This window comes from Theobroma umbraticum, unplaced genomic scaffold (assembly GCF_002168275.2).
Source record: "Theobroma umbraticum cultivar Fairchild unplaced genomic scaffold, ASM216827v3 scaffold_67.0, whole genome shotgun sequence".
In the NCBI taxonomy this organism is placed as follows: Eukaryota; Viridiplantae; Streptophyta; class Magnoliopsida; order Malvales; family Malvaceae; genus Theobroma; species Theobroma umbraticum.
In genome coordinates this window covers 6,564,285-6,588,312 of record NW_018397262.1, presented here as the reverse complement: position 1 = coordinate 6,588,312, position 24,028 = coordinate 6,564,285, and the positions used below count along the sequence as shown (strand labels likewise).

General features: G+C 37.0%; 3 protein-coding genes across 4 annotated transcripts in view; all 3 read left to right on the top strand.

The window, feature by feature from the left end:
• Positions 1-2,563: 2,563 nt before the first annotated feature.
• Positions 2,564-13,058, top strand: LOC110418864 (receptor-like serine/threonine-protein kinase SD1-8). Its single transcript, XM_021431689.2, has 14 exons — positions 2,564-4,205; positions 4,688-4,834; positions 4,915-5,072; positions 5,317-5,527; positions 5,761-5,998; positions 6,087-6,237; positions 6,314-6,616; positions 8,547-9,939; positions 10,765-10,902; positions 11,327-11,484; positions 11,812-12,022; positions 12,182-12,419; positions 12,521-12,671; positions 12,750-13,058. Exons 1-14 carry the CDS (start codon positions 3,254-3,256, stop codon positions 13,056-13,058), a joined length of 4,758 nt encoding a protein of 1,585 aa, XP_021287364.1. The 5' UTR covers positions 2,564-3,253.
• Positions 13,059-14,511: 1,453 nt separating this feature from the next.
• Positions 14,512-18,967, top strand: LOC110418939 (G-type lectin S-receptor-like serine/threonine-protein kinase At4g27290). 2 transcript variants are annotated; one of them, XM_089783907.1, is made up of 7 exons: positions 14,512-16,041; positions 16,446-16,583; positions 17,025-17,182; positions 17,456-17,666; positions 17,884-18,034; positions 18,136-18,286; positions 18,366-18,967. In XM_089783907.1, exons 1-7 carry the CDS (start codon positions 14,775-14,777, stop codon positions 18,669-18,671), a joined length of 2,382 nt encoding a protein of 793 aa, XP_089640033.1. In that variant the 5' UTR covers positions 14,512-14,774; the 3' UTR covers positions 18,672-18,967. The 2 variants fall into 2 exon arrangements, with proteins under 2 accessions (XP_089640033.1, XP_021287436.1); XM_021431761.2 differs by having other exon boundaries at positions 14,516-16,041; positions 17,797-18,034.
• A 1,311-nt stretch (positions 18,968-20,278) lies between these two features.
• The window catches only part of LOC110418934 (G-type lectin S-receptor-like serine/threonine-protein kinase At4g27290), a 4,444-nt gene continuing 694 nt past the window's right edge, over positions 20,279-24,028 (top strand). The window contains 6 exon segments of the mRNA XM_021431752.1: positions 20,279-21,780; positions 22,183-22,320; positions 22,921-23,078; positions 23,236-23,446; positions 23,605-23,842; positions 23,945-24,028. The exon segment at positions 23,945-24,028 is cut by the window's right edge and continues 11 nt beyond it. Coding sequence (XP_021287427.1) covers positions 20,481-21,780; positions 22,183-22,320; positions 22,921-23,078; positions 23,236-23,446; positions 23,605-23,842; positions 23,945-24,028 — 2,129 coding nt within the window. The 5' untranslated portion in view covers positions 20,279-20,480.

The following is a 24,028-nucleotide window of genomic DNA, read 5'->3' as shown; positions in this document are numbered from 1 at the left end:
GAACTAGTCTGGTTGAGCAGAAGGCTCTCTACAGCCAATTTTGAGTTATGATAAAAGGCTTCTTGATTCCCAGTAAGATAAAATACAGTAAAATGGGATTAAATATCAATTTCTTGACTGGTCATTGCTTTGTTAGCATCTTTGCATCAGCAAAGATTATTATGAGAAACAATTTGGTCTATTGAACAAGTGGTTAACATCACTCCAGTTTTAGCATTATTTTATACCAGTACAAGCAAGAGTCAATATCATTCTAAACCATAAGAACTCTTCTCATTTATCTGCATATCATCTATCAAGACTGCAGCCAAATAATATTTAAAACGTTTTTGGCCTAGCCAAATTTGATGAAGTTGTCTCGATCGCATATTCACTGCCCCTAAGTGCAATTAACATCAATGAGAAATTGATGAATCATCTTGCTTTAAAATATCTTGGCTATCAGCAAATTCAAATGGTCAAGATGGTCAGTCAATACAGAAATATTAAGGGATAGGATTCCATAAAAATCTAGTCTTCTGGCCTGTTTTGACTAGACCATAATGTAGTTGATTATCAAGAATTTAAGCTTTGAACTCCCGGACTGACCTGCACCTTCCAATGACCAAATCATTGGAAAATTTACTTTTAACAGCATAGTCCATCTCCATCCATCAATGCTTTCTTTCTTTATCCAATGAAAGACAAGAAGATGGCATAGTTATATACTAGAGTTACATCAAAAGAGGGATGATTCAAGATTACATGGATGAGAATTCTGAAATATGCTCTTATTTCATTCTGGTCTGTCATAATTAAATTGCTTTTGATACCTATCTTTTAAGGAGAAGAGTCCAACTAAAAGGACTTCCAAAACAAATTGAAACTAGTTCTGATGTTTTGCCCAAACAAAGATCTATCTAAAAATGGAAATATGTACATTAGAGTTCGATGTCAGTACTACTATTAACTTGAATTGAGCAAGCAAATCAAATGATAAACCATGTCATCTTTGACAAAAACAAAATTCATGAATGTCAGAAAATCTTGTGGGCAAGTAACAACCCAGTTGGTTGTCTTGGACATGACAAGGTGGCCTAAAACTGTAACAAAAGCAAAGTCCAAATGACCGGCCCAAAAAAAAGCCTGGCCGAAAGGCACTTGAAAATATAACCCAAGTAACATGGCCCTTGAAAGCTATATCTGCCCACAGCCGCTTTTAACATGGGTTACACAAACTGAAGACCCACTTGGAAGATTAATTTGGGCTGTTGGTTTTACATGGGTCACACTTACTGAAGTCTGATCAGTTGATCAATTTCATGCTTAATTTCTTTCTCCTTACAGTGTCTATCTTTATTGCTTATTCGATTGTTGTTATTATTATATTGCCTTTTTATCAAGAAATAAGACTTGGCACCAAGCTCTAACATCCTTGGTTTGGAAGAAGTAAGTGAACATTTGGTGTTATGAAGATAAGAAAGATTTGGAAATCTAGATCTAGAAGGCTATGAATAGTAATCATCTGTAGCTAATTCAGATGTGCCTGTCTAAACTTCCTATGTAAATCATTTTCCATCACCATTTTTTTGGTAGGGTTTGATGGTATTAAAACAAATCTAATTTTTCGTTTGCATTAACATCATTCAATGTCAGAGACAAACACTGCACACCCTATGCTTGAGGGTGCTGGACATTGCAAAAATTAGTCCTATAAGTCTTTCAAATGAAAATGGGTCATCACTCAAACTCTACATGGGACCATTGTTTTTCTCTTCCGTAGAAAATTCTGCTCATTGTTATGAAAGATATAGCTGGTTGATTGTAACCTCACAAGAAGGATTTAATGACTTTCACATAGGTAGTTCAAGGCTGCAGTTAACGATCCTTCTTTGTTCGTTTTTATTCTCTAATATAACTATATCTACTGCTCCGGACACCACAACACAGCCAATTAGAGATGTTGAAACCTTTGTTTCTGCTAGTGGGATTTTTGAACTGGGATTCTTAAATCCTGGCTCCTACAAGGCCATATACTTGGGATTATGGAACAAAAAATCTGTCACTACTGTCGTTTGGGTGGCCAACATGAAAGGGCCTCTCAATCATTTATCAGGTGTTGTAAGAGTTGCCTATAAATAAATATAGCCAACAAGGTTATAAATAAAGCTGTGTCAAGCTCTGAAGTCTGAATAAAAGACATATAATAAGTGTGTGTATTTCCAGCTATGTTATTTGTTGTTCTGATTAATTATTTCCCAGCTGTTTCTTGGGTCTTAATTTTTGTTGTTTTCCCTTTTGCTGCTGCTGTTTTGCAGGCTTTATTCTGCTTACCGAAACTGGCTTCGTTGGAAGCATTAAATTCTCTCAATCATCCAGAAAGAAAGGAAAGAGAGTAATGAAATAACATTTTGTTATATAAGATTGCACGTTCTTCTCCAGTAGGTAATAAATCATCCAAGCAATTTGGTATACATTTGGCCTTTTATTTGAATTCATGGAGAAGAGTATAGGTCTTCCTACTCATAGTAAATGTTCATAGTTTAACTGTGATAACAGACAGATTAACAAGGTGGGGTCAGACTTTAGAGACTCAGAAACTTTCAAAGTTCAAACATCCTAGAAATCTCCACCAAACCATCTACTTGCCCTGTGGGTCTCCAAAGAAAATGTTTATTTCCGCATTGTTACTTTCTGGTATGGTAGAGGAAAACAGGACAGGGCCTTCAGTCTTATGCTAACCGGTAACTGCAGGTCAGACTAACCAGAGCTTGCAATTTATCTGCTGAAGTTTATGTATTTCAGAATCTCATAAGGGTAAGTTGGTGAAACAGGACTGGCCACTTTCCCTTCGTTTTATTCAACCTTTTGTTTTTATTTCATTTCTTGAAACTGCTCTTTTTGGTGATATAGAAGCCACTTAATGGTATAAGAAAGCTTGAATTACTGCTTTTCATAAGGTTTCGAAAGGGGCTCCATCAGATTATTTTACCTCAGCCAGTAGATAATGGAATCAAGTTTAGATGCAAGGCTTTGAAAATTTATTTTGATTGCTCATTCCAAAGATAATTATTGATTTTTCAGCCATATAATTCGGGTTTCATTCATGAGGACGGTTCAATTCCAGCCTTGCAAGAACGCTTTAATAACAGGCAGAAAGTGCAGTGAGGTATGTGAATTGTAGAGATAGCTTGGGATGAAATTAATGCTTTCACGTGGGAAAAGGGCATAGGAAGAAGGAAGAGGCGTTCGAGTCCCATTTTTCTAAACCTCTATGGAAGGTCTTATCATAATTCTTCTTTGCTCCTTTGTGCTGCCTCATGTAATTATATCTACTACAGTGGACTCCATAGATACAACTCACCCCATCAGAGATGGTGAGACCTTAGTTTCAGCTAGTGAAATTTTTGAACTAGGATTCTTTAGTCCAGGTGGTACCGGCAAGCGATACTTAGGAATATGGGACAAGAAATCTGTCAAGACTGTTGTATGGGTGGCCAACAGGGAAGTACCCCTCAATGATTCATCAGGCGTTGCAAAAGTTACCAATCAGGGAATTCTTGTCCTTCTGAGTGGTGAGGGCAAAACTATTTGGTCTTCCCACTTTTCAAGACCTGCGCGTAATCCAGTTGCACAGCTGCTGGATTCGGGTAACCTCGTTGTGAAAGATGAGTTGGACGAAAGCTTCATATGGCAGAGCTTTGATTATCCATGTGATATACTGCTACCAGGCATGAAGATCGGAAAGGATTTTGTTACAGGCCTACATCGTTATCCATCATCGTGGGTGCATTATCGTTTGGTACAAGAGGATACCTGTGACAATTATGGATTATGTGGTGCAAATGGTTTCTGCAACAGCAATAACTCCCCAGTTTGTACCTGCTTAAGTGGATTTGTGCCAAAAAACAAAGAAGAATGGGATAAGGAACCAGGGTCAGGTGGGTGCATAAGAAAGACTCCGCTGAACTGTTCTGGAGATGGATTTCAGGAGATTTCCGGAGTAAAGTTTCCGGACTCGGGACAATCCGCAAGTAACAACAGTATGAACCTTGAGGAGTGCAACATCCAGTGCACAAAGAACTGCTCGTGCACAGCTTATGCTAATTTGGATATAAGAGATGGAGGAAGCGGGTGCCTGCTCTGGTTCGGTGAACTGATTGATATTAAACACTCCACTGGTAGAGGACAATCAATTTATGTAAGGATGGCTGGCACAGATCTAGGTATGAAACTATCCTCCAACCTTGAAAGTTGTGGCCTGATACTCTGGTGTAAAGCTTCTGCATAAACTTTATATTCTTAGACAGATGTGGTAGCTGAAGTACTCGCAGAATTCTGCTTAACTTGGACATAAACCTAAAGAGATGACAAAATTGCAAGAGCAGAAACTGTGAAACAGCTTAAAATGTAATATGAAGCAGTAATTTCTCATGTTAAATAGGAATGCTTCAGCCACTCCAATAATTCTAATGGTTATTCCTGATTCCTAATGTTTGCAAGATGTATAGATAATTATCTTTTAGTTCTAATTTTTTACTCAGTCTTGCATAACTTAACAGGTAAATCCGGATTTTGAGTTGGTATTCGTGCTGAAATAAAAGAGCTGACTTCAAATGTACCCACAACTAATCAATCAGTAAGCATAATAGTAGCAGATGGAAATTTCTTATTCTTCTCTTAAATGATGACTTTCATTCTTGTATAGATCAAACTGATAGCTCAAGCACAAATAAATCCTCTTCGAAGAAAAAGATGTGGATCGCGGTGAGCTCTGCATTCGTTATTGTGGTGGTCACTTTTGGCATAGCCCTGGTCCTTTTTCTTTGGAGGAAGAAACGCCAGAAGAAAAAGGGTAATTCTAGCAGAAAAAATCACATTTTTTGGATTCGTTGCTCATGGTATTTATATTCACACCACCTTGGGATTTTGCAGGCTCAATGCAAGGCCTTTTAGAAAGAAGTAATAAATATAAGGATCAGAAGGATGATCTTGAGTTGCCATTATTGGACTTCGCAACAATTGCTCGTGCTACCAATAACTTTTCTCCTACGAATAAAATCGGAGAGGGTGGTTTTGGATCTGTCTACAAGGTAATAATAGATTATAATAGTTTCATTGCAACATGTTGATTGTTTGCTGACTCCAATGGTTCTACTTCTTTGCACTGACATCGGTTAACCAAAATTGCTGTTTTCATTTTGTTATTACAAAAAGACTCTAGAAATAGGACTTTGAGCTCTATATCTCAATCAATATTTAATCAGCAATATGACAGAAATTCAAGAAAAAAGATCAGATTTGAGAGAATGAACTTCTCGTGATATATATTTTCAGGGTATCTTGGAGGATGGACAGGAAATTGCTGTGAAGAGGCTGTCAAAGAGTTCTACACAAGGAGACAATGAGTTCAAAAATGAAGTTGATCAAATTGCAAAAGTTCAGCATCGAAATTTAGTGAAGCTTCTAGGGTGTTGCATTGAAACGGATGAAAAGGCGTTGATATATGAATTTATGCCTAACAAAAGCCTGGACTTCTTTATATTTGGTACATCTTTCTCTAGCCTTTGAAGTTTACTCTAGCTAAAACATTTAAGTGCTCTCCACATGTAAAACCAGAAACTTATTACAGTATCAAGCAGCAATGGAAAAAAAGTCATCAGTCAATAACTTATAACTGTGTCGATTTGATTAGTCCTCCTTTTCTTTTTTAAGATGGAAATTTGGGTTCAGATATCTATAAGCAATATAATGATCTAACTTTTGTGAAAATTTGATCAGATCAAGCTCAAAGCATGTCAATGGATTGGCCCATGCGCCACAACATCATCAATGGGATTGCACGTGGCCTCCTTTATCTTCATCAAGATTCCAGACAAAGAATTATACATAGAGATCTGAAGGCTGCTAATATTTTACTAGACCATGAAATGAATGCAAAAATTTCAGACTTTGGTTTGGCTAGAAGTTTTGGGGAGAAACAAACTGCAGCAAATACAAGTAGGGTGGTGGGAACATAGTGAGTAATAACTCAAAGATTGATTTAGTACATTTTTTAATACTCAGACCATGAATGCTTGATTTAAACTTGGAATGTTTACCTGCAGTGGATACATGTCTCCTGAGTATGCAATTGATGGGGTTTACTCGATAAAATCTGATGTCTTTAGTTTTGGTGTTTTGGTACTAGAGATAGTGAGTGGGAAAAGAAACAGAGGATTCTGTCATCCAGATCACCAGCTTAACCTTGTTGGCCATGTAAGTGTCACATTACAACTCCTTCTCATCTCTAAATTTTAATTCTACTATTAGGGAACTAACTTGAGTTGCATAGGCATGGAGGTTATTTAATGAAGGCAAATCCTTGGAACTGATTGCTGCACCGATTAGCGACACTCGGAACTCACATGAAATCATAAGATCAATTCATGTTGGTCTACTATGTGTGCAACAAAGTCCAGATGACAGGCCAAGCATGTCAAATGTTGTTCTGATGCTGAGTTCCGAAGACCCTTTGCCTAAGCCTAAACAACCAGGTTTCTTCCATGAGAGGGATCTGGCTGAATTTAGTTCCTCATCAAGCAGTCAAAAACAATTTTTGACGAGTAATTTCACTATAACGGTATTAGATGCAAGATAAATGACACTTTCATGTTAACATTCTACAAATGCTCAAGGCATACCATACTTGGCAGCCACATCTCTTCTTTAAATAGGTCCCCCCAAGTTCAAAATTTCCTTCCCCAACTATACTGCCAAGGTTGGTTTTGATTGAGAAATATTTACTATTTTCAATTTTCCATGTACGTATAGGCATTCATTATATTCTTTTGGAATATCACTAAACTATGTTAAGATTCAAAACATAAACTACTTTCTTCAAGAATAAATTTCATCTTAGATTCAATGATAGAAGTCTAGAGCTTTGGCCAAAATGTCAAAGTAGCAGAAAGAGATAAGTTCTCTAGAAGAATGCTTTCGTGCTGTTGTTTTTGTGGATATGTGAAAAGCAAGAGAAAAAGATGTTGACAACTGGGCACAAGAAAAGTCTCACCTCATTAAAAAGGAGCATGAATGGAATGGATGGATACGTGTTTCCCAGCAATTCAGTCCGTGCATCCTGGTGAAAATGGGGATGGTGGGACCATATATATCTGATCTCACCGTGAGTGTACACCATAAATTTTTCATAGGATTTCTACTTCTTCTCTTTGTTCATATATTGTAATTTCCAAAATACCCTTGAACCCTCTCTTGTTTATAACTTGTCTGGCTCAAACTCAAGTACAGATCACCCAATAAAGACAGCGTGCCTTTGAGCCTAAGCTCAGTAGGTAGATTTCAATTAAGGAGTGTACAGATTTTTCCAGTCCTCTGCCACTTTGTCCAATGGTAGGCCTGTTCATTATTTAAACATTACTTAATGCTTGGTCGGTACCAAGAAATAAATTGGACTCTATCTAAAACCTGTTGTCCTTTTTACCCTCCAACAAGTATCTTTCATCAAGGCAAAGAACCTATTTTTTTGGAGTCTGTCTAAAATACTAGGAGTTTGCCTCTTATTCTCTGTTTGTGTCTTTCTCAAGTCCATATATTATTATAGGTGTGAGCAATGTGTAAGCTAATAATATTAATAACCGATATAAACTAGAGAATTTGTGATTAGGATCATTGCGAGTTCGACTCCCTTTGATTACTTTTTCGTGACAATACTTTTTGTTATGATAATCACAACCATTTACATGTGTGAAATTCATAAGTAACTAATGGGTAAGAACTTGTAAAAAGATTTTGCTGACTTTATTTTTATGATGTTAGATTTGGGTGGATGCTGTGCCATATGTTATTAACTAGCCTAACCTTTTGCTGGCTTTATTTATGATGTTAGGTTGGGGTTGTTGTAATGCAAATCTTTTAATAACTATCCTGAACACCTTTATGGGAATGATCAACTTTAGCCCATTAGATCACATGATTTTTTCCTCAAAAGGTTCATCACCAGACTGGTTTTAGATCTCTCAATATGTACTGATATCTTTCCTTACAATTTCTCATTGGAAATTAACTTGAGTTATACCAGTAAACTAAGAATTTGAGTGTCTATTACTGCAAATGGAAGTAGAATAGGTGGTCGGAGGAAATCATCTGGTGCTGACCCGAGCCAAGGGACTAGAATCAATGTAACATTCGAAGGGTCTTGGCTTTTGAGTTCTGCCTACGCAAATGACTTTCTTTAGTTATGACGAAATGTGACTGCCAATACAAAATGGGATATCTTTGCTTGCGAAATAACTGTAGCAATCAGTAAAACAAATGTGGAAGCAAGAAAAAATTGTTGACTGTGTCAAGTAGCATAGAAACATTTGTCCACTCATTTTAAACATCTTGGATTATCATTGATTATCGTATCGGCTCTGCGATGTTATTGGCCCCACTTAATTATGGAGTTTTGTTTGATATGAGAGAGTTTGGACCATTTGCTTTCCTGGAAAGAATTGTCATGTAGCTCATACTTCTCTGTTGCAAGACAAGTGTATTCCGCTAATTTTCATGAATTATGGTGCTGAAAACTTCGAACGATGTGGGTTGTAATTGGCGTGGATAGCCTTATAGAAAAGGTCGTTTCGTTCTCTCTGGAAAATGCTGTAAGCGAAAGGAAGATCAGTTCAAGTCTTCAGTTTTTCATCCTTTTAATGGAAGGCTTGGGGATACTTCTTGTTTGCTCCTTTTTGTTGTCTCATCTGACTATATCTGCTGCGGTCGACACCTTGAATACAACTCAATTAATGAGAGATGGCGACACGATAGTTTCAGCAGGTGGAAGATTTGAGCTTGGATTCTTTAGTCCAGGTGCAAGCAGGAAGAAATACTTGGCAATATGGTACAAGCAAATACCTGTCAAGACTGCGGTATGGGTGGCCAACAGAGAACTGCCCCTCAACGATTCATCAGGTTTTCTGAAACTTACCAAGCAGGGAATTCTAGTCCTTCTGGATCGTAATAGGAGAACTGTTTGGTCTTCAAACTCATCTAGACTCGCTCGAAATCCAGTTGCACAGCTCTTGGATTCAGGAAACCTCATTGTGAGAGAGGAGAATGACAGCAATCCTGAAAACTTATTGTGGCAGAGCTTTGATTACCCATGTGATACATTGCTACAAGGCATGAAACTTGGAAGAAACTTAATCACAGGCCTGGATCGTTACCTGTCATCCTGGAAGAGTCCTGATGATCCTTCTCACGGTAATTTTACATATCGGTTTGACGTTGGTGGATTTCCAGAACTTATACTGAGAGAGGGTTCAGTTGTTCGATTCCGTCCTGGCCCTTGGAATGGTCTGCGGTTTAGTGGCACACCTGAACTAAGACCAAACAAATTTTTCACAGTTAGTGTTGTGATCAATGAGACGGAGGTATATGACACCTATGAGCTTCATAATAGCTCAATTCTTTCAAGGATGGTGTTAAGTCAGGATGGACTTTGGGAGCGCCTCACTTGGACTGATAGAACCCAGAGTTGGGAAGTTTTTGTTACAGTACAAATGGATAACTGTGACAATTATGCACTGTGTGGTGCGTATGGTAGCTGCAATGCAAGTAACACCCCAGAGTGCAGTTGCTTGAAAGGATTTGTGCCACAATTTCCAAAAAATTGGGACACTAAAAATTGGTCAAATGGGTGTGTTAGAAAGACCCCATTGAACTGCTCTACTGATGGATTTCTAAAGTTCTCTGGCGTGAAGTTGCCAGATTCACGAAAATCCTGGTTTAACTACCGTATGACTCTTGAGGAATGCAAGAACCTCTGCACAAAAAACTGTTCATGTACAGCTTACTCAAATATCGATATAAGAGATGGAGGAAGTGGATGCTTGCTTTGGTTTGTCGACCTGGTTGACATTCAACAATTCAGTGAAAATGGACAAGAAATATATATCAGGATGGCTGCATCAGAACTAGGTATGAAATTTTCAATTGTTTCTAAACTTAAACATGTCTTTGTCTAACTCTTAATACATGGACATTTTTTGTTTTTTTGTGTTTCACGATGGATACATCAATTCTTTTAACAGTATCGTCTGTTACCTGAAAAAACGAAGTAACATTACTGGTATAGCTGTTGGCTTTATTAGCGAGATGGCATAATTTTTTTAAAAAAAAAATTAAGAATCATTCATTCCAGAGAGGGAGTCCATAAACAAAGGAGAGTACAAGACTGATTGGTTGTCAGTCTTGACCCTCGCTATACAAACTGGTAACAAAAAACACCAGTATCCCCTCCTTGTCCTGCAGAGACAAAGAAACCAACTCTTTCCCTATTTACAAGTAAACCCAATAAACCTGCGCTAACCCAACAAGCCCATAATCCATAGGTTTTGATAGAACTCTGCTAGAGGTTTATATTTTTAAGAGAATGACTAGATAAATTTGAATCAGTCCTAGTAAGTAGAACTCCCAAAGCAGAAGAGAGTGAACGGGAACTCAGAGCAGCAATTTGTCAAAGGTGAAAGATCCAGTACTAACAGTTCCCTAGAAGGCAGAAGCCTTTTCATGAACAGATGAGATACTAGTCAGTGTGACTGCATCATGGGATTTTGCATTAGCAATATTTTCTGAATTATTATATTAATCCCAGATAATTAAATTATCACCATATTATATTTTCTGAATTATTATATTAATCCCAGCTAATTAAATTATAACCATATTAGTAGAAATTATATTTGCTATTCTTATAGGGAGTTCTAACTCTAAGATTTCTGCTAAAATTTGTTTGATGGCTAGATCAAATAGAGAGTATCAAATCCAAGGAGAAGGACAGAGTCAGAGTTGCATTCATCTGTGTGTTGACTGCAGCAGTGTTGATACTTGGCCTATCCTTGGTGTTGTATCTTTGGAGGAAGCGATACCATGAGAAACCTGGTACATCATATCCCTCACACAATAAGATTTTCATTCTTTTTGTCTCAGTTATTGTTCATTATACTGTTGTGGAAAGTTTTTGTGCTGAAAGTGGTGTTCCTGTTACTGCCTATCTAGATGTTCGTAGACATTTCTTTTGTTTAACTACAGCATGAAGGAAGCGAGTTAGATAGTTTAAGCACATTGTAATTGTTAGAACTCTTTGTTCTAGGAAGACTAAGACTATTTCATGTTGGAGGCGACAAGTCCTTCTTTTGGAAAATGATAACATAATAAAACTTGATAATAGGTTCTAAACATGAAACTTATTTGACACTTGACCTTCCTCAGCTATTAGTTTGTAAATTCTTGCTGATAAACCTGGCCTTATCAACCTCACTGCTTGTGTCTTTTTACGTTTACTCCTACTGCTACTAATTTGCAGGATTGCCGACATATGTCCCTGAAAGCAGTTCGGATGTTAAAAATCAGAATGAAGATTTAGAGTTACCCTCATTTGACTTAGCCACAATTGTTTTTGCAACCGATAACTTTTCAATGAAGAATAAACTGGGAGAAGGCGGTTTTGGAACTGTCTATAAGGTAACAGTCTAGTAAACCAGCATGCAATGTCATCTATTTGAATTGGCATATTAATCTTCCAAAGGATAATTTTAGTAATAGTACCTATCATTCTATGAATTTTAATCAACCATATTCTAGAAAAATAAAAACTTCTGACCGCTAAATTATTCTACAAAAAAGGAATGAGTTTATACCTCTGCTTTTTCTTTTGTTGTCCCCTGGAAAAAGGAGGGGGGTTGAGGGTGTCAATTATGCAAAGAGAAGGGCTGCTGTGCATATGAAAGAGTATCATTCAAGTGAGATATCTGGCTTACTAGAATAAACATTTGGTTATACACTTTTCAGGGGATCTTGAAGGATGGACTAGAAATTGCGGTAAAGAGGCTATCTAAGAGTTCTGGACAAGGACTTGATGAGTTCAAAAATGAAGTCATACATATTGCAAAACTTAAGCATCGAAATTTAGTGAAGCTTTTAGGATGCTGCATACAGGGGGATGAAAAGATGTTGATCTATGAATTTATGCCTAACAAAAGCCTGGACTTGTTAATTTTTGGTATGTTTTTCTCCAACTTGGGAATTTAGTTCAAGTGCTATAATTGAGTGCTTCTGTTGTCTAATCATGACTACCATCTAGTTTCTTTTACCCTTGAAGAGTTACATTCAGCGATCTATTAGGGAAAACGAGGCTGACTTGTGTGAAAAAACTGAACAGATGAAACTAAAAGCATGTCACTTGATTGGCCTATGCGCTACAACATTATCAATGGGATTGCTCGTGGGCTCCTTTATCTCCATCAAGATTCAAGACAAAGAATAATACATAGAGATTTGAAAGCTGCTAATGTTCTCTTAGACAACGAAATGAACCCCAAAATTTCAGACTTTGGCCTGGCTAGAAGTTTTGGAGATAAGGAAACTGAGGCAAATACAAGGAAAGTGGTGGGAACATAGTAAGTAAAAACCTGAAATAAATGATATAGCTTATATTTGGAGATGATATTCGTCTCAATGTTTCATGTATACTTGATTTAACAATCAAGATTATCTGCAGTGGATACATGGCACCTGAGTATGCAATTGATGGTCTCTACTCCATTAAGTCTGATGTCTTTAGCTTTGGTGTATTGGTGCTAGAGATAGTGAATGGGAATCGTAACAGGGGATTCTGTCATCCAGATCACCAGCTTAACCTTCTTGGGCATGTAAGTCTGGTTATGATCTTATTAACTCTTACTTTTAAAATTAAATCTACTCTTATTAAACTGTTGTTTGTTCCATAGGCATGGAGATTGTTTGCTGAAGGAAAATCATTTGAATTGATTGCATCAGCAATTAGGGACACCAGCAATGCTTCTGAAGTGTTAAGATCAATTCATGTAGGCCTGTTATGTGTGCAACATAGTCCAGAAGATAGACCAAACATGTCTAATGTGGTTATGATGTTAGGAAGTCAAGGACCTTTGCCCCAGCCTAGACAACCAGGTTTCTTCACTGAAAGGGATCTGGTTGATCAATCAAGTTCTTCATCAACCAGCCAGAAACTTTTATCATCTAATGATTTCACCATTGGGATGTCAGAAGCAAGATAAATAAATTTTCAGGTTAATTTTGCCTGCCTAGTGAACTCTTAGAAGTTGGAATTCATTGCTGTGTAACTGAAGTATATTCAATGTCTTTGAAGCCTGTTAGTTTATCCTAATGTGTTTTTTAATGTATAGATTATTTCTTGTATCTCTTTTCTACAGTTGCTTTTCTTGATTAAGTTAGGTATTACAAATCCAAAAAAATCTCTATTTGATGTTCTTGAACACTAACAGATAGAGTCCAAATGTAACTTTCACTAGTCAATATGATTATTTGTCATCATATCTGTTTTTCCTTTCTATTATTCAAGAATCTAAGTCACAAGAAACTTTTCCGAACGTACTCTTCAGGATAATCGAAGTTTATGAGAAAAATCATGTACATCTGTCATAATTCGTCAATCCAAATCTCTTATATAGTACTCATTGCATGCATACTGTCAACTAGCATCAAAAGAGAATTACTATACCAAATGCTAAGGATTCAAACTTGTACTTTCTTAAAGAACCAGTTATTATCAAGACAAACTATATTGTTCAACCACACAATTTCTATTTTCAAATTGAGTGAAGCTGGTTGCATGAAGTATCCCTTGTGAAAAGTTCAGTAGAAGAATGCTTGAGTTTGGTCTTCAGAGAATGTGAAAAGAAAGAGAAAAGTATTCAGAAAGTTGGACCACAAGAAACGTCTTACCGCTTGGAAAGGAAACTGGATTGTGATGGATGGATGGATACATACATAGATATACATACTAATGCTAACTTTCTCTTTATTGGATCTGTCCGAAATTCACTAAAAGGAACATTTTTCCAATGTCATCTAATTCTAGGCGCTCAGATATTAGTCTCTGTTTGTGTCCCACTCAATTCCAGATTTTTCCATAGTGAGTCACAGCACCTTCTATGCCTTTGTTTACGATGTTAGGTTGGGGAAATTGTGGTACCACATAGTATTATTAACCACCTTAATCCTTGCCAAATAATGATCAACTTTGGCCCCTTAGATCTCTCCACAAAGTTTTACAAGCTCTGATATGTGAGATTTGACAGATAACCACTTCAGTCAGGAGCTAATTTGAATTTTTCTGTCTGTAAACTGAATTTGTGAGTGCCTGTTCGGTGCAAGCGGAAGAAATGGTCAGCTGAATAATCCCAAATATTATCATTGTTGAAGTAGAATAGGGTAGGGTCGTTGGAAGATACCAATCAGTAGAATCAATGGAAAATTGGCAGATATCTTTGACTTCTTAGTCTGTCTCAAGTAAAAATGTAAATCAAAATTTGATTGACTACCTAGATAACTTTTAGAAATGTAAAGTCCTGCCTTGGAAAATAACAGGAGCTATTAGTCACTTGATCAAATGGAGAAGCAAGACCGAGTTATAGACGATGTCTAGTGGCATAAAGGAACTTGTCCACACTCATTCTTCAACTTTTTTTATTCATTAATTATTGAATCAGCTCTGTGATGTCACTGCCACCACTGAATCATGGAGTATTGATAATATTAAGGAAGTTTTAACGATTGCTTACATTTTATGTTGTTAGCCGGGGGGTTTCCTACTCTCTGGTAAGGATTAGAATATTCTTCTGAAGATGGCTAAACATTCAATAACCTTACAAGAAAATGACAACAGGGATGCCATTTACACAGATACTCACAGGAAAAGATGATAAGAGAAAGGAAGATGCCATCAAGTCTTTTAGAGTTTCGTCCAATCAATGGAAGGCTTTGCGGTACTTCTTCTTTGGTCCTTTATGTTGTCTAATTTATCTATATCCATTGCAGAGGGCACGTTGAATACAACTCAGTTAATTAGAGATGGAGAAACTATAGTTTCAGTAGGTGGAAAATTTGAGCTAGGTTTCTTTAGCCCAGGTTCCAGCACCAATCGATACTTGGGAATATGGTATAGGAATATACCAGTCCAGACTGTTGTATGGGTGGCCAATAGAGAAGTGCCCCTCAAGGATTTGTCAGGTGTTCTAAAACTTACCAACCAGGGGATTCTATTCCTTCTAAATTTTGATAGGAGCACTGTTTGGTCTTCCAACTCATCCAGACCTGCTCGTAGTCCAGTTGCACAGCTCTTAAATTCAGGAAACCTCATTGTCAAAGAGAAGAATGAAAATAATCCTGAAAGCTTCTTGTGGCAGAGCTTTGATTATCCATGTGATACATTTCTACAAGGAATGAAGCTCGGAAGGAACTTAATCACAGGCCTGGACCGTTACCTGTCATCCTGGAAGAGTCCGAACGATCCTTCTCATGGTAATTTTACTTATAGGTATGAGGTTGGTGGGTTTCCAGAGTTTGTACTGAGAGAGGGCTCAGTTGTGCGATTCCGTCCTGGTCCCTGGAATGGTTTGCGGTTTAGTGGCACCCCTGAACTAAAACCAAATTCTTTATTTACATTTGGAGTTGTGTTCAATCAGAAGGAGGTATATTACAGCTACAAGCTTCGTAATGACTCAATTCTTTCAAGGTTGGTGTTAACTCAGGATGGATTTTGGCAGCGCAAAAATTGGATTGAGAGAACACAAGCTTGGGAAGTTTACGTTACAGTACAAATGGATATCTGTGACAATTACGCACTGTGTGGTGCTTATGGTAGCTGCAACAAAAGTAACTCCCCCGAATGCAGTTGCTTGAAAGGATTTGAGCCAAAACTTCCAGAAAAGTGGGACACTAAAATTTGGTCAAATGGGTGTGTTCGAAAGACTCCATTAAACTGCTCTAGTGATGAATTTATAAAGTACTCTGGGGTCAAGTTGCCAGATTCGCGACAATCCTGGTTTAACTACAGTATGAATCTTGAGGAGTGCAAGAACCTCTGTAAAGGGAACTGTTCGTGTACAGCTTATGCAAATTTGGATATAAGGAGAGGAGGAAGTGGATGCTTGCTTTGGTTTGTTGACCTGGTTGACATTAGAGAGTTCACGGAAAATGGACAAGAAATTTACGTAAGAGTGGCCGCATCAGAACTAGGTACGAAATCAATCATCCTGTCAAAAGAACATAACGCATAAATTCTTTTAACGTTATAGATCTAACCATTGTTTGTCGGCATGATAGCAAAGATTTTCTTAGTATATAGATTTTGGTGGAACCTGGCTAGAGCTTATGTTTTAAAGAGATCAATTAGCTAAATTTGAATCAACTCTAATTATTTAGTAATTTAAGTGCCAAGCCGAAGAGAGACAACAGGAATTTAATGGGAGAAATTTCTCACAATATGAAAGATTTAGCTTGTATCTGAACAAACTGACCTGAGTTGGTCAGTTTTGATCTAGCCAGTTAATCTATGATGATCATAGTGATATATTTAATTTGCATTTTTTGTAATGATCATTTAATTCCTAGATTTCTGCTATGATTTGTTTGATGACTAGACCAAACTGAGAGTATCAAGTCAAATGAGAAGGGAAAATTGAGGATTGCAGTCATCTCTATGGTGCCTACAGCAGTGCTGATCCTTGGCCTAGCCCTGATCTTGTATCTTTGGAGGAAGGCACGCGCCAAGAAACCTGGTATGTCATATCTCTCACATACATAAGACTCTTTCTTTTCTTTTGTATTCTATTATAGTGTTATGGGAAGTCTTTCTGTTGAAACTTGTGTTCCTGCTATCACCATTGAAGGGAAAATGATGCCACATCTAGATATGTTATAGCATGTGAATTAACAGATGTTTTACAATCGAGAGGGAAATAGCTTTATGATTAAATGATCTCAACTATTTTTGTTTATGGAGAAGCAAGTTTTATTTATTATGTTTGTGGAAACAGATGCCTTGTGTTGAGTTTGATATCTCTATTGTATCCCCTACTGTAACAGGCCTGGAAACTATTTGATATAAAAGACCTTCCAGGACTATTCATTTGTGAATTCTTACTGACAAATGTGATTTTGAGTTTTGACAACCACACTGCTTGTGTTGTTTTGCATTTACTACAACCGCTACTTTGCAGGATTGTTGGCATCTGTCCCTGAAAGCAGTTCTAATGGTAAAACTCATAAGGAAGACGTAGAGTTACCATTATTTGACTTAGCCACAATTTCTTGTGCAACCAATAACTTTTCAACAACAAATAAACTGGGAGAAGGTGGCTTTGGACCTGTCTATAAGGTAACAATCTGGTAAATTGCCAGCACCATGCTAATTTTTGCAATTCTATGATTCCACCTTTTAGCTTTGACATATAGAAAAATTCAAACTTCTAAATTATCTAGAAAAAAAAAAAAAAGAGTTTTGCCTCTCTTTTTCCCCTTTTTTTCTTGGGGGGCTGGTGGTGGAAGGTGGTTTAGTTATGCAGAGAGGAGCAATTGTTGGCTTGACAGATAAAACGAATCAGATTATCAGATTTACAAGAATGTGCATGTTGTTATACACCTTTTTCAGGGGATCAAGAAGGATGGACAAGAAATTGCTGTAAAGAGGCTATCAAAAAGTTCTAGACAAGGACATGATGAATTTAAAAACGAAGTCATACACATTGCAAAACTTCAGCACCGGAATTTGGTGAAGATTTTAGGGTGCTGCATTCAAGGAGATGAAAAGATGCTGATCTATGAATTTATGCCTAACAAAAGCCTGGACTTCTTCATTTTTGGTATGCCTTTCTCCAGCATGGGAAATGTGGTTCAATTACTGTACATGAGTGCTTTTACCTTCATAAGGTTTTACATTAAAACATCTATGAGCAATGAACTGGCTTTAATTTGTGCAAAGAAACTCAACAGATCAATCTAAAAGCATGTCACTTGATTGGCATATGCGTTACCACATTATCAATGGAATTGCTCGGGGGCTCCTTTATCTCCATCAAGATTCAAGACAAAGAATAATACATCGAGATCTGAAAGCTAGTAATGTTTTATTAGACAATGAAATGAATCCAAAAATTTCAGACTTTGGACTGGCTAGAAGTTTTGGAGAAAAGGAAACTGCAGCAAATACGAAGAAAGTGGTGGGAACATAGTAAGTAATAACCTGAAAAACGATGTAATAGATATATTTGATGATAATCTTCATGCCATTGTAGCATGCATATATGATATGACATTTTTCATTATCTGCAGTGGTTACATGGCTCCTGAGTATGCAATTGATGGGATCTACTCCATTAAATCTGATGTGTTTAGCTTTGGTGTATTGGTGCTAGAGATAGTGAGTGGGAAGAGAAACAGAGGATTCTGTCATCCAGATCACCAGCTTAATCTTCTTGGACATGTAAGTGAAATTCAGATCTTCTTAAACAGTCAATGTTGTACTTAACTTTCACTACAAATAAAGTGGTGTTTGTTGCTAGGCATGGAGACTATATTCTGTAGGAGATTCCTTGGAGTTGATAGCACCACCAATTAAGGAAACCTGCAATTTTTCTGAAGTGTTAAGATCGATTGATGTAGGCCTGTTATGTGTGCAACAAAGTCCAAAAGACAGACCCAACATGTCTAATGTGGTTCGGATGTTGGGTAGCCAAGACCCCTTGCCTCAGCCTAAACAACCAGGTTTTTTCACTGAAAGGGATCTGGTTGAATCTAGTTCTCCATCAACCAAGCACAAACTGTTTTCATCTAATGATTTCACAATTACACAATTAGAGGCAAGATAATATCATTTTGTGTGTCATAGTGCAAAGTGAACTCTTAGAATTGACTGTGTTGTTGAAGTATATTTACTGTCTCTGAGGTGTCTAAGTTTGTTCTGTTCAAGTTTTCATGTTCAAACTTTTGCTTGTATTCCTTTTTGACAGTTGCTTTAGCTGATTAAGGTTTCTTATTATAGTTCCAAAAAATTACTATTATATATTGATGTTCTTGAATACCTACGGAAAGTGTACATTTCTATTATTGAATCTTTCAATAAGATTTCTAAACTTTATAGTTATATCCATTTCATCGTCTCCTATTCAAGTATTTCATAAAAGCTGATTGGCACAAACAGGTTAATTTGGTTCCAGCATTTCTGTCATTACTTTGCTGGCTATTCTAGTGTTACGGTTTGTTTGGACTGAACAGGTGGGATAGTTTAATCTGACAACATCTTGGAGTCTCTTACTTTTAAAAAAAAAAACATCTTGGAGTCTCTTAATCAGCTAGGGACTTGGCTTATGAGTTCTTTTTGGACAAAAAATTCATTAGAGGTTGCATAAATGATCATCAAAGTAACAAAGTTGCATGGTCCATATGCATCTCTAGTTTATTCTGACAAAAGGTAAAATCCACAGCAAAAATTCTGTCTACTTAATTTGTTCTTTATCAACCAGCACCCAGTAAGATTAAAATTGTCTTATTTTCCTAGTACAAGTGAACTCTTAGTTTGTTTCTTAATTTCTTTTAGTATTTCAATAATCCAACTGTCTAAGGTATCTGCAGCTACCTTTTATCTTCAGGTGAATTTTGTTTTGAACATTGAGGTAGAAAGAAATTAAAGGATTGGACTCCTTAGTCCATTGACAAAGGACTTAAATCTCTTATCAAGTAAGAGGGAGAAGGATAACAAATTTTGCAGAAGGGTCTTTTCAGTAGTGCCGTTTAAGACAAGGAGCTCGGTCTTTGCCTTTGTTTGTTTCCCATTCAATTCTTGACCTTCCTCTAGTGATAGCTTAATTTGTGACTATCTATTGGTGCAAATGGAAGAAATGGTCAGCTGAATTGATGCTTTCTTTGATGTATATATATATATATATTCCTTCATCGGAAGTAAAGTAAAGTTGGGGTAGGTCCCCAACCAAGCAACAAAGTCAATGTAACATTGGCAGGATACTGACTTCTGAGTTCCGGTTACAGAAGAACTTCTTGTATCCATCAAACGCGTGATTGACTAGAAAGTTATGTTGCTCCAACCCTTTCGTTTTCTTCAAAATACACGTTTCATACATACATATCACGACTATGAATATGTAGGTTCGACTCTTCAAATATATGACAAAAACTTAAAATAAGAAAAATAAATGTACCGTTATTGGATTATTTTTTTTTGTATTACAGCACTCAACCCTGAATTGGAGTTACATAGTTTAAAACACAAGTTGCAAGTGAAAGATCCAGCCCTGGCTTGAAAAATAACAGTAGCTTCAGTAATTAATTAGTTCAAATGCAGAAACAGGACTGAAGTATTGACCAGGTCTTGCCCTCATTTTCAAATTTTTGTATTCGTTAATTATTATGGGGTGTTGGAATAGTAATGATCTAGGAAAATTTGAATAATCAGTTATGCCTTTGGAGCTCAAAAGAAAGACTCTTTACCTAAGAGAATAGATAATACAAAGAGACATGCAATCAATATCAAAAGAAGTAGAAAATTTTATAGGAAGAATGATCCTAAAACTGAAACTTACTATGAAAGAACATAGGACTTCATTTACATAGAAAGCTTCAATTGGCGAACCTGTTTCATTGTCACAGCAAAAGATCAAAACATGCCTTCAAATCTGCGGTGTTTCATCCTATCAATGGAGGGCATTGCGATAGTACTTGTTTGTTCCTTTCTGTTGTGTACTCTATCTACATCCACTCCCGTGGACATCTTGAATACAACACAGTTGATTAGAGACGGGGAGACGATAGTTTCAGAAGGTGGACGATATGAACTAGGATTCTTTAGCCCAGGCGTTAGCAGGAGAAGGTACTTGGCCATATGGTACAAGCAAATACCTGTCCAGACCGTTGTATGGGTGGCCAACAGAGAAGTTCCCCTCAACGATACATCAGGAGTTCTAAAAGTTACCAACCAGGGGATTCTAGTCCTTCAAGACCATGATGGTAACTTCATTTGGTCCTCTACCTCATCCAGACCTGCTGGTCGTCCAGTTGCAGAGCTACTGAATTCAGGGAATCTTATTGTGAAAGAGGAGAATGAAAATAATCCTGAAAACTTCTTGTGGCAGAGCTTTGATTATCCTGGTAATACATTCCTACCAGGCATGAAGCTCGGAAGGGACTTAATAACTGGACTGAATCGTCACCTGTCATCCTGGAAGAGTCCCGATGATCCTTCTGATGGCAATTTTTCATTTGGGGTTGAGGTTGGTGGTTTTCCAGAGTTCATAGTGAGAGAAGGTTCAATTGTTCGATATCGTCCTGGTCCTTGGAATGGTTTGCGGTTTAGTGGCACACCTGAGCTAAAGCCAAATCCTATATTTATATTTGGGGTCGTGTTTAATAAGAGGGAGGTGTATTATGGCTATAAACTTCGTAATATCTCAATTCCTTCAAGGATGGTGTTAACTCAGAATGGACTTTGGCAGCGCCTGAATTGGATCGATAGAACACAAGCTTGGGAAGTTTATGTTACGGTACAAATGGATGGCTGTGATAATTATGCATTGTGTGGTGCATATGGTAGCTGCAACATAAGTAACTCCATCAAATGCAGTTGCTTGAAAGGATTTGTGCCAAAAGTTCCAGACGAATGGGAAACTTTGCATTGGTCAAATGGATGTATTAGAAAGACCCCGTTAAACTGCTCTAGTGATGGATTTTTGATGTACTCTGGGGTAAAGTTGCCAGATTCGCGACAATCCTGGTTTAACTATAGTACGAACCTTGAGGAGTGCAAGAATCTTTGTACAAAAAACTGCTCCTGTACTGCTTATGCAAATTTGGATGTTAGAAAGGGAGGAAGTGGATGCTTGCTTTGGTTTGTTGACCTGGTTGACATTAGAGAGTTCACTGAAAATGGGGAAGAAATTTATATAAGGATGGCTGCATCAGAACTAGGTATGAAAGTTTTCAGTTAAACTTCAACATGCCAAAATCTAAAAAGTGTCATGGTCTAATATGGAAACCTTTTCTTTTCCTTTCAGAAAAGATGAAAAAAATTGTCTTTCAACAGTAGAAAAATTTTCCAATTTCAGTTCGAGTTCCTATATATTGGACTTCTGACACTAGAAACATTTTCTGCTACATTAACGAGCTAAGGAGTTTAGACTAGACCATTTTAATATCTTATAACGTTTAAAGTTCAACATTATTTTATCCGAATTAGCATGTAATTGCACCAACTACCCTGAGTTGTGACCAAATTAACCAATTTATAAGCATTATAGTAAAATGTTTAGTTCTACTTTTCTATGATGGTTGTTAAGTCTTGCTTTCTGATATTGTTTTCTTCATGACTAGGTCAATCTGAGAGGATTAATGCAAATGGGAAGGAAAGAATGCGGATTGCAGTCATATCTGTCTTGTCTGCAGCCATATTGATCCTTGGTCTTGCCCTGCTCTTGTATATTTGGAGGAAGACATCCCATATGAAGCCTGGTACACCAAATCTGACACATTATAACATTCTTTCTTCCTTTCTTTTTCTAATTTCATTATTTTGGCTGTTGTGAAAGTTTCTCCCTTAGAAATGGTCTTCCTATTATCACTGTCATCTTATGACTTGAGACAATGAACTAGGCAAATAGCCACATATGATTAACTGAACTACATTATTACTTATGAAGAAAACGAGTTTTATTCTTTAAGTTCATGGAAACTTTGAGATCTTTTTTTAGGAAGACCAAGATTAGTTATCTCATGTTGAAGTCATAAATTTCACAATCCAATCCCAGAAAGAGGTCCTCCACTTGGGAACTAAGAACGAAACAGAACCTGATAACAGGGTACTAAACAAAGGAAAAGTTGTACCTGAGAGATACTACTTGAATTGAGCAAGAATCCATTGCATAGATTTATATAGTACATAGATAGTGCATTACATTAATCACAATGCTCTCTCACGAAAGGAAATGTTGTGAATGATACTGACAATAGTGGTTGATGATTGACATGACAAACATGGTTCCCGGGCTATTATTTGTGCAAACACATTGCTCGTTCTGTGTCGTTTAATTTGCTCTAGCTGATACTTCACAGGATCACTGACCTTCATCCGAGAAAGCAATTCTAATATCAAAAATCATAAGGAAGATCTAGAGTTTCCATCATTCAACTTAGCCAGAATTGCTTGTGCAACTGATAACTTTTCAACAAATAATAAACTGGGAGAAGGTGGTTTTGGATCTGTCTATAAGGTAACAATCTAGTAAACTGCTATGCAACTTACTGATTTTGGCTATTCAATGATATCACCTCTTTGCAACATGCTGATTTTGTCTATAAATATTACAAATGATCATCAAGCAAATTATCAGTTTTACAAAAATGAACACTTGGTTACACGCTTTTCAGGGTATCCTGGAGGATGGACAAGAAATTGCTGTGAAGAGGCTATCAAAAACTTCTAGACAAGGTCTAGATGAGTTCAAAAATGAAGTCATACACATTGCAAAACTTAAGCAGCGGAATTTAGTGAATCTTCTAGGATGCTGCATTGAAGAGGATGAAAAATTACTGATCTATGAGTTTATGACTAACAAAAGCCTTGACTTCTTTATTTTTGGTATGTCTTTCTCCAACCTGAAAATTTAGTTATATTGGTATACTTGAGTGCTTCCATCATCTAATCACACTACCATCTAGTTTCCTTTACTCCCGGAAGAATTACATTCAGAGATCTATTAGGGATGACAAGCCTGACTTGTCTGAAAAACTGAACAGATGAAACTCAAAGGATGCCATTAGATTGGTCTATGCGGTACAACATTATCAATGGGATTGCTCGGGGGCTCCTTTATCTCCATCAAGATTCAAGAGAAAGAATAATACATAGAGATTTGAAAGCTGGTAATGTTCTACTAGACAATGAAATGAACCCCAAAATTTCAGACTTTGGCCTGGCTAGAAGTTTTGGAGAAAAAGAAACCGAGGCAAATACAAAGAAAGTGGTGGGAACATAGTAAGTAAAAACCTGAAAAAATTATACAACACATACTTGGAGATGGTCTTCATTTTCAATGTTTCATGTATGTTTTGACATAACACTGATGATTATCTGCAGTGGTTACATGGCCCCTGAGTACGCAATTGATGGTCGCTACTCAACTAAGTCTGATGTCTTTAGCTTTGGGGTATTGGTGCTAGA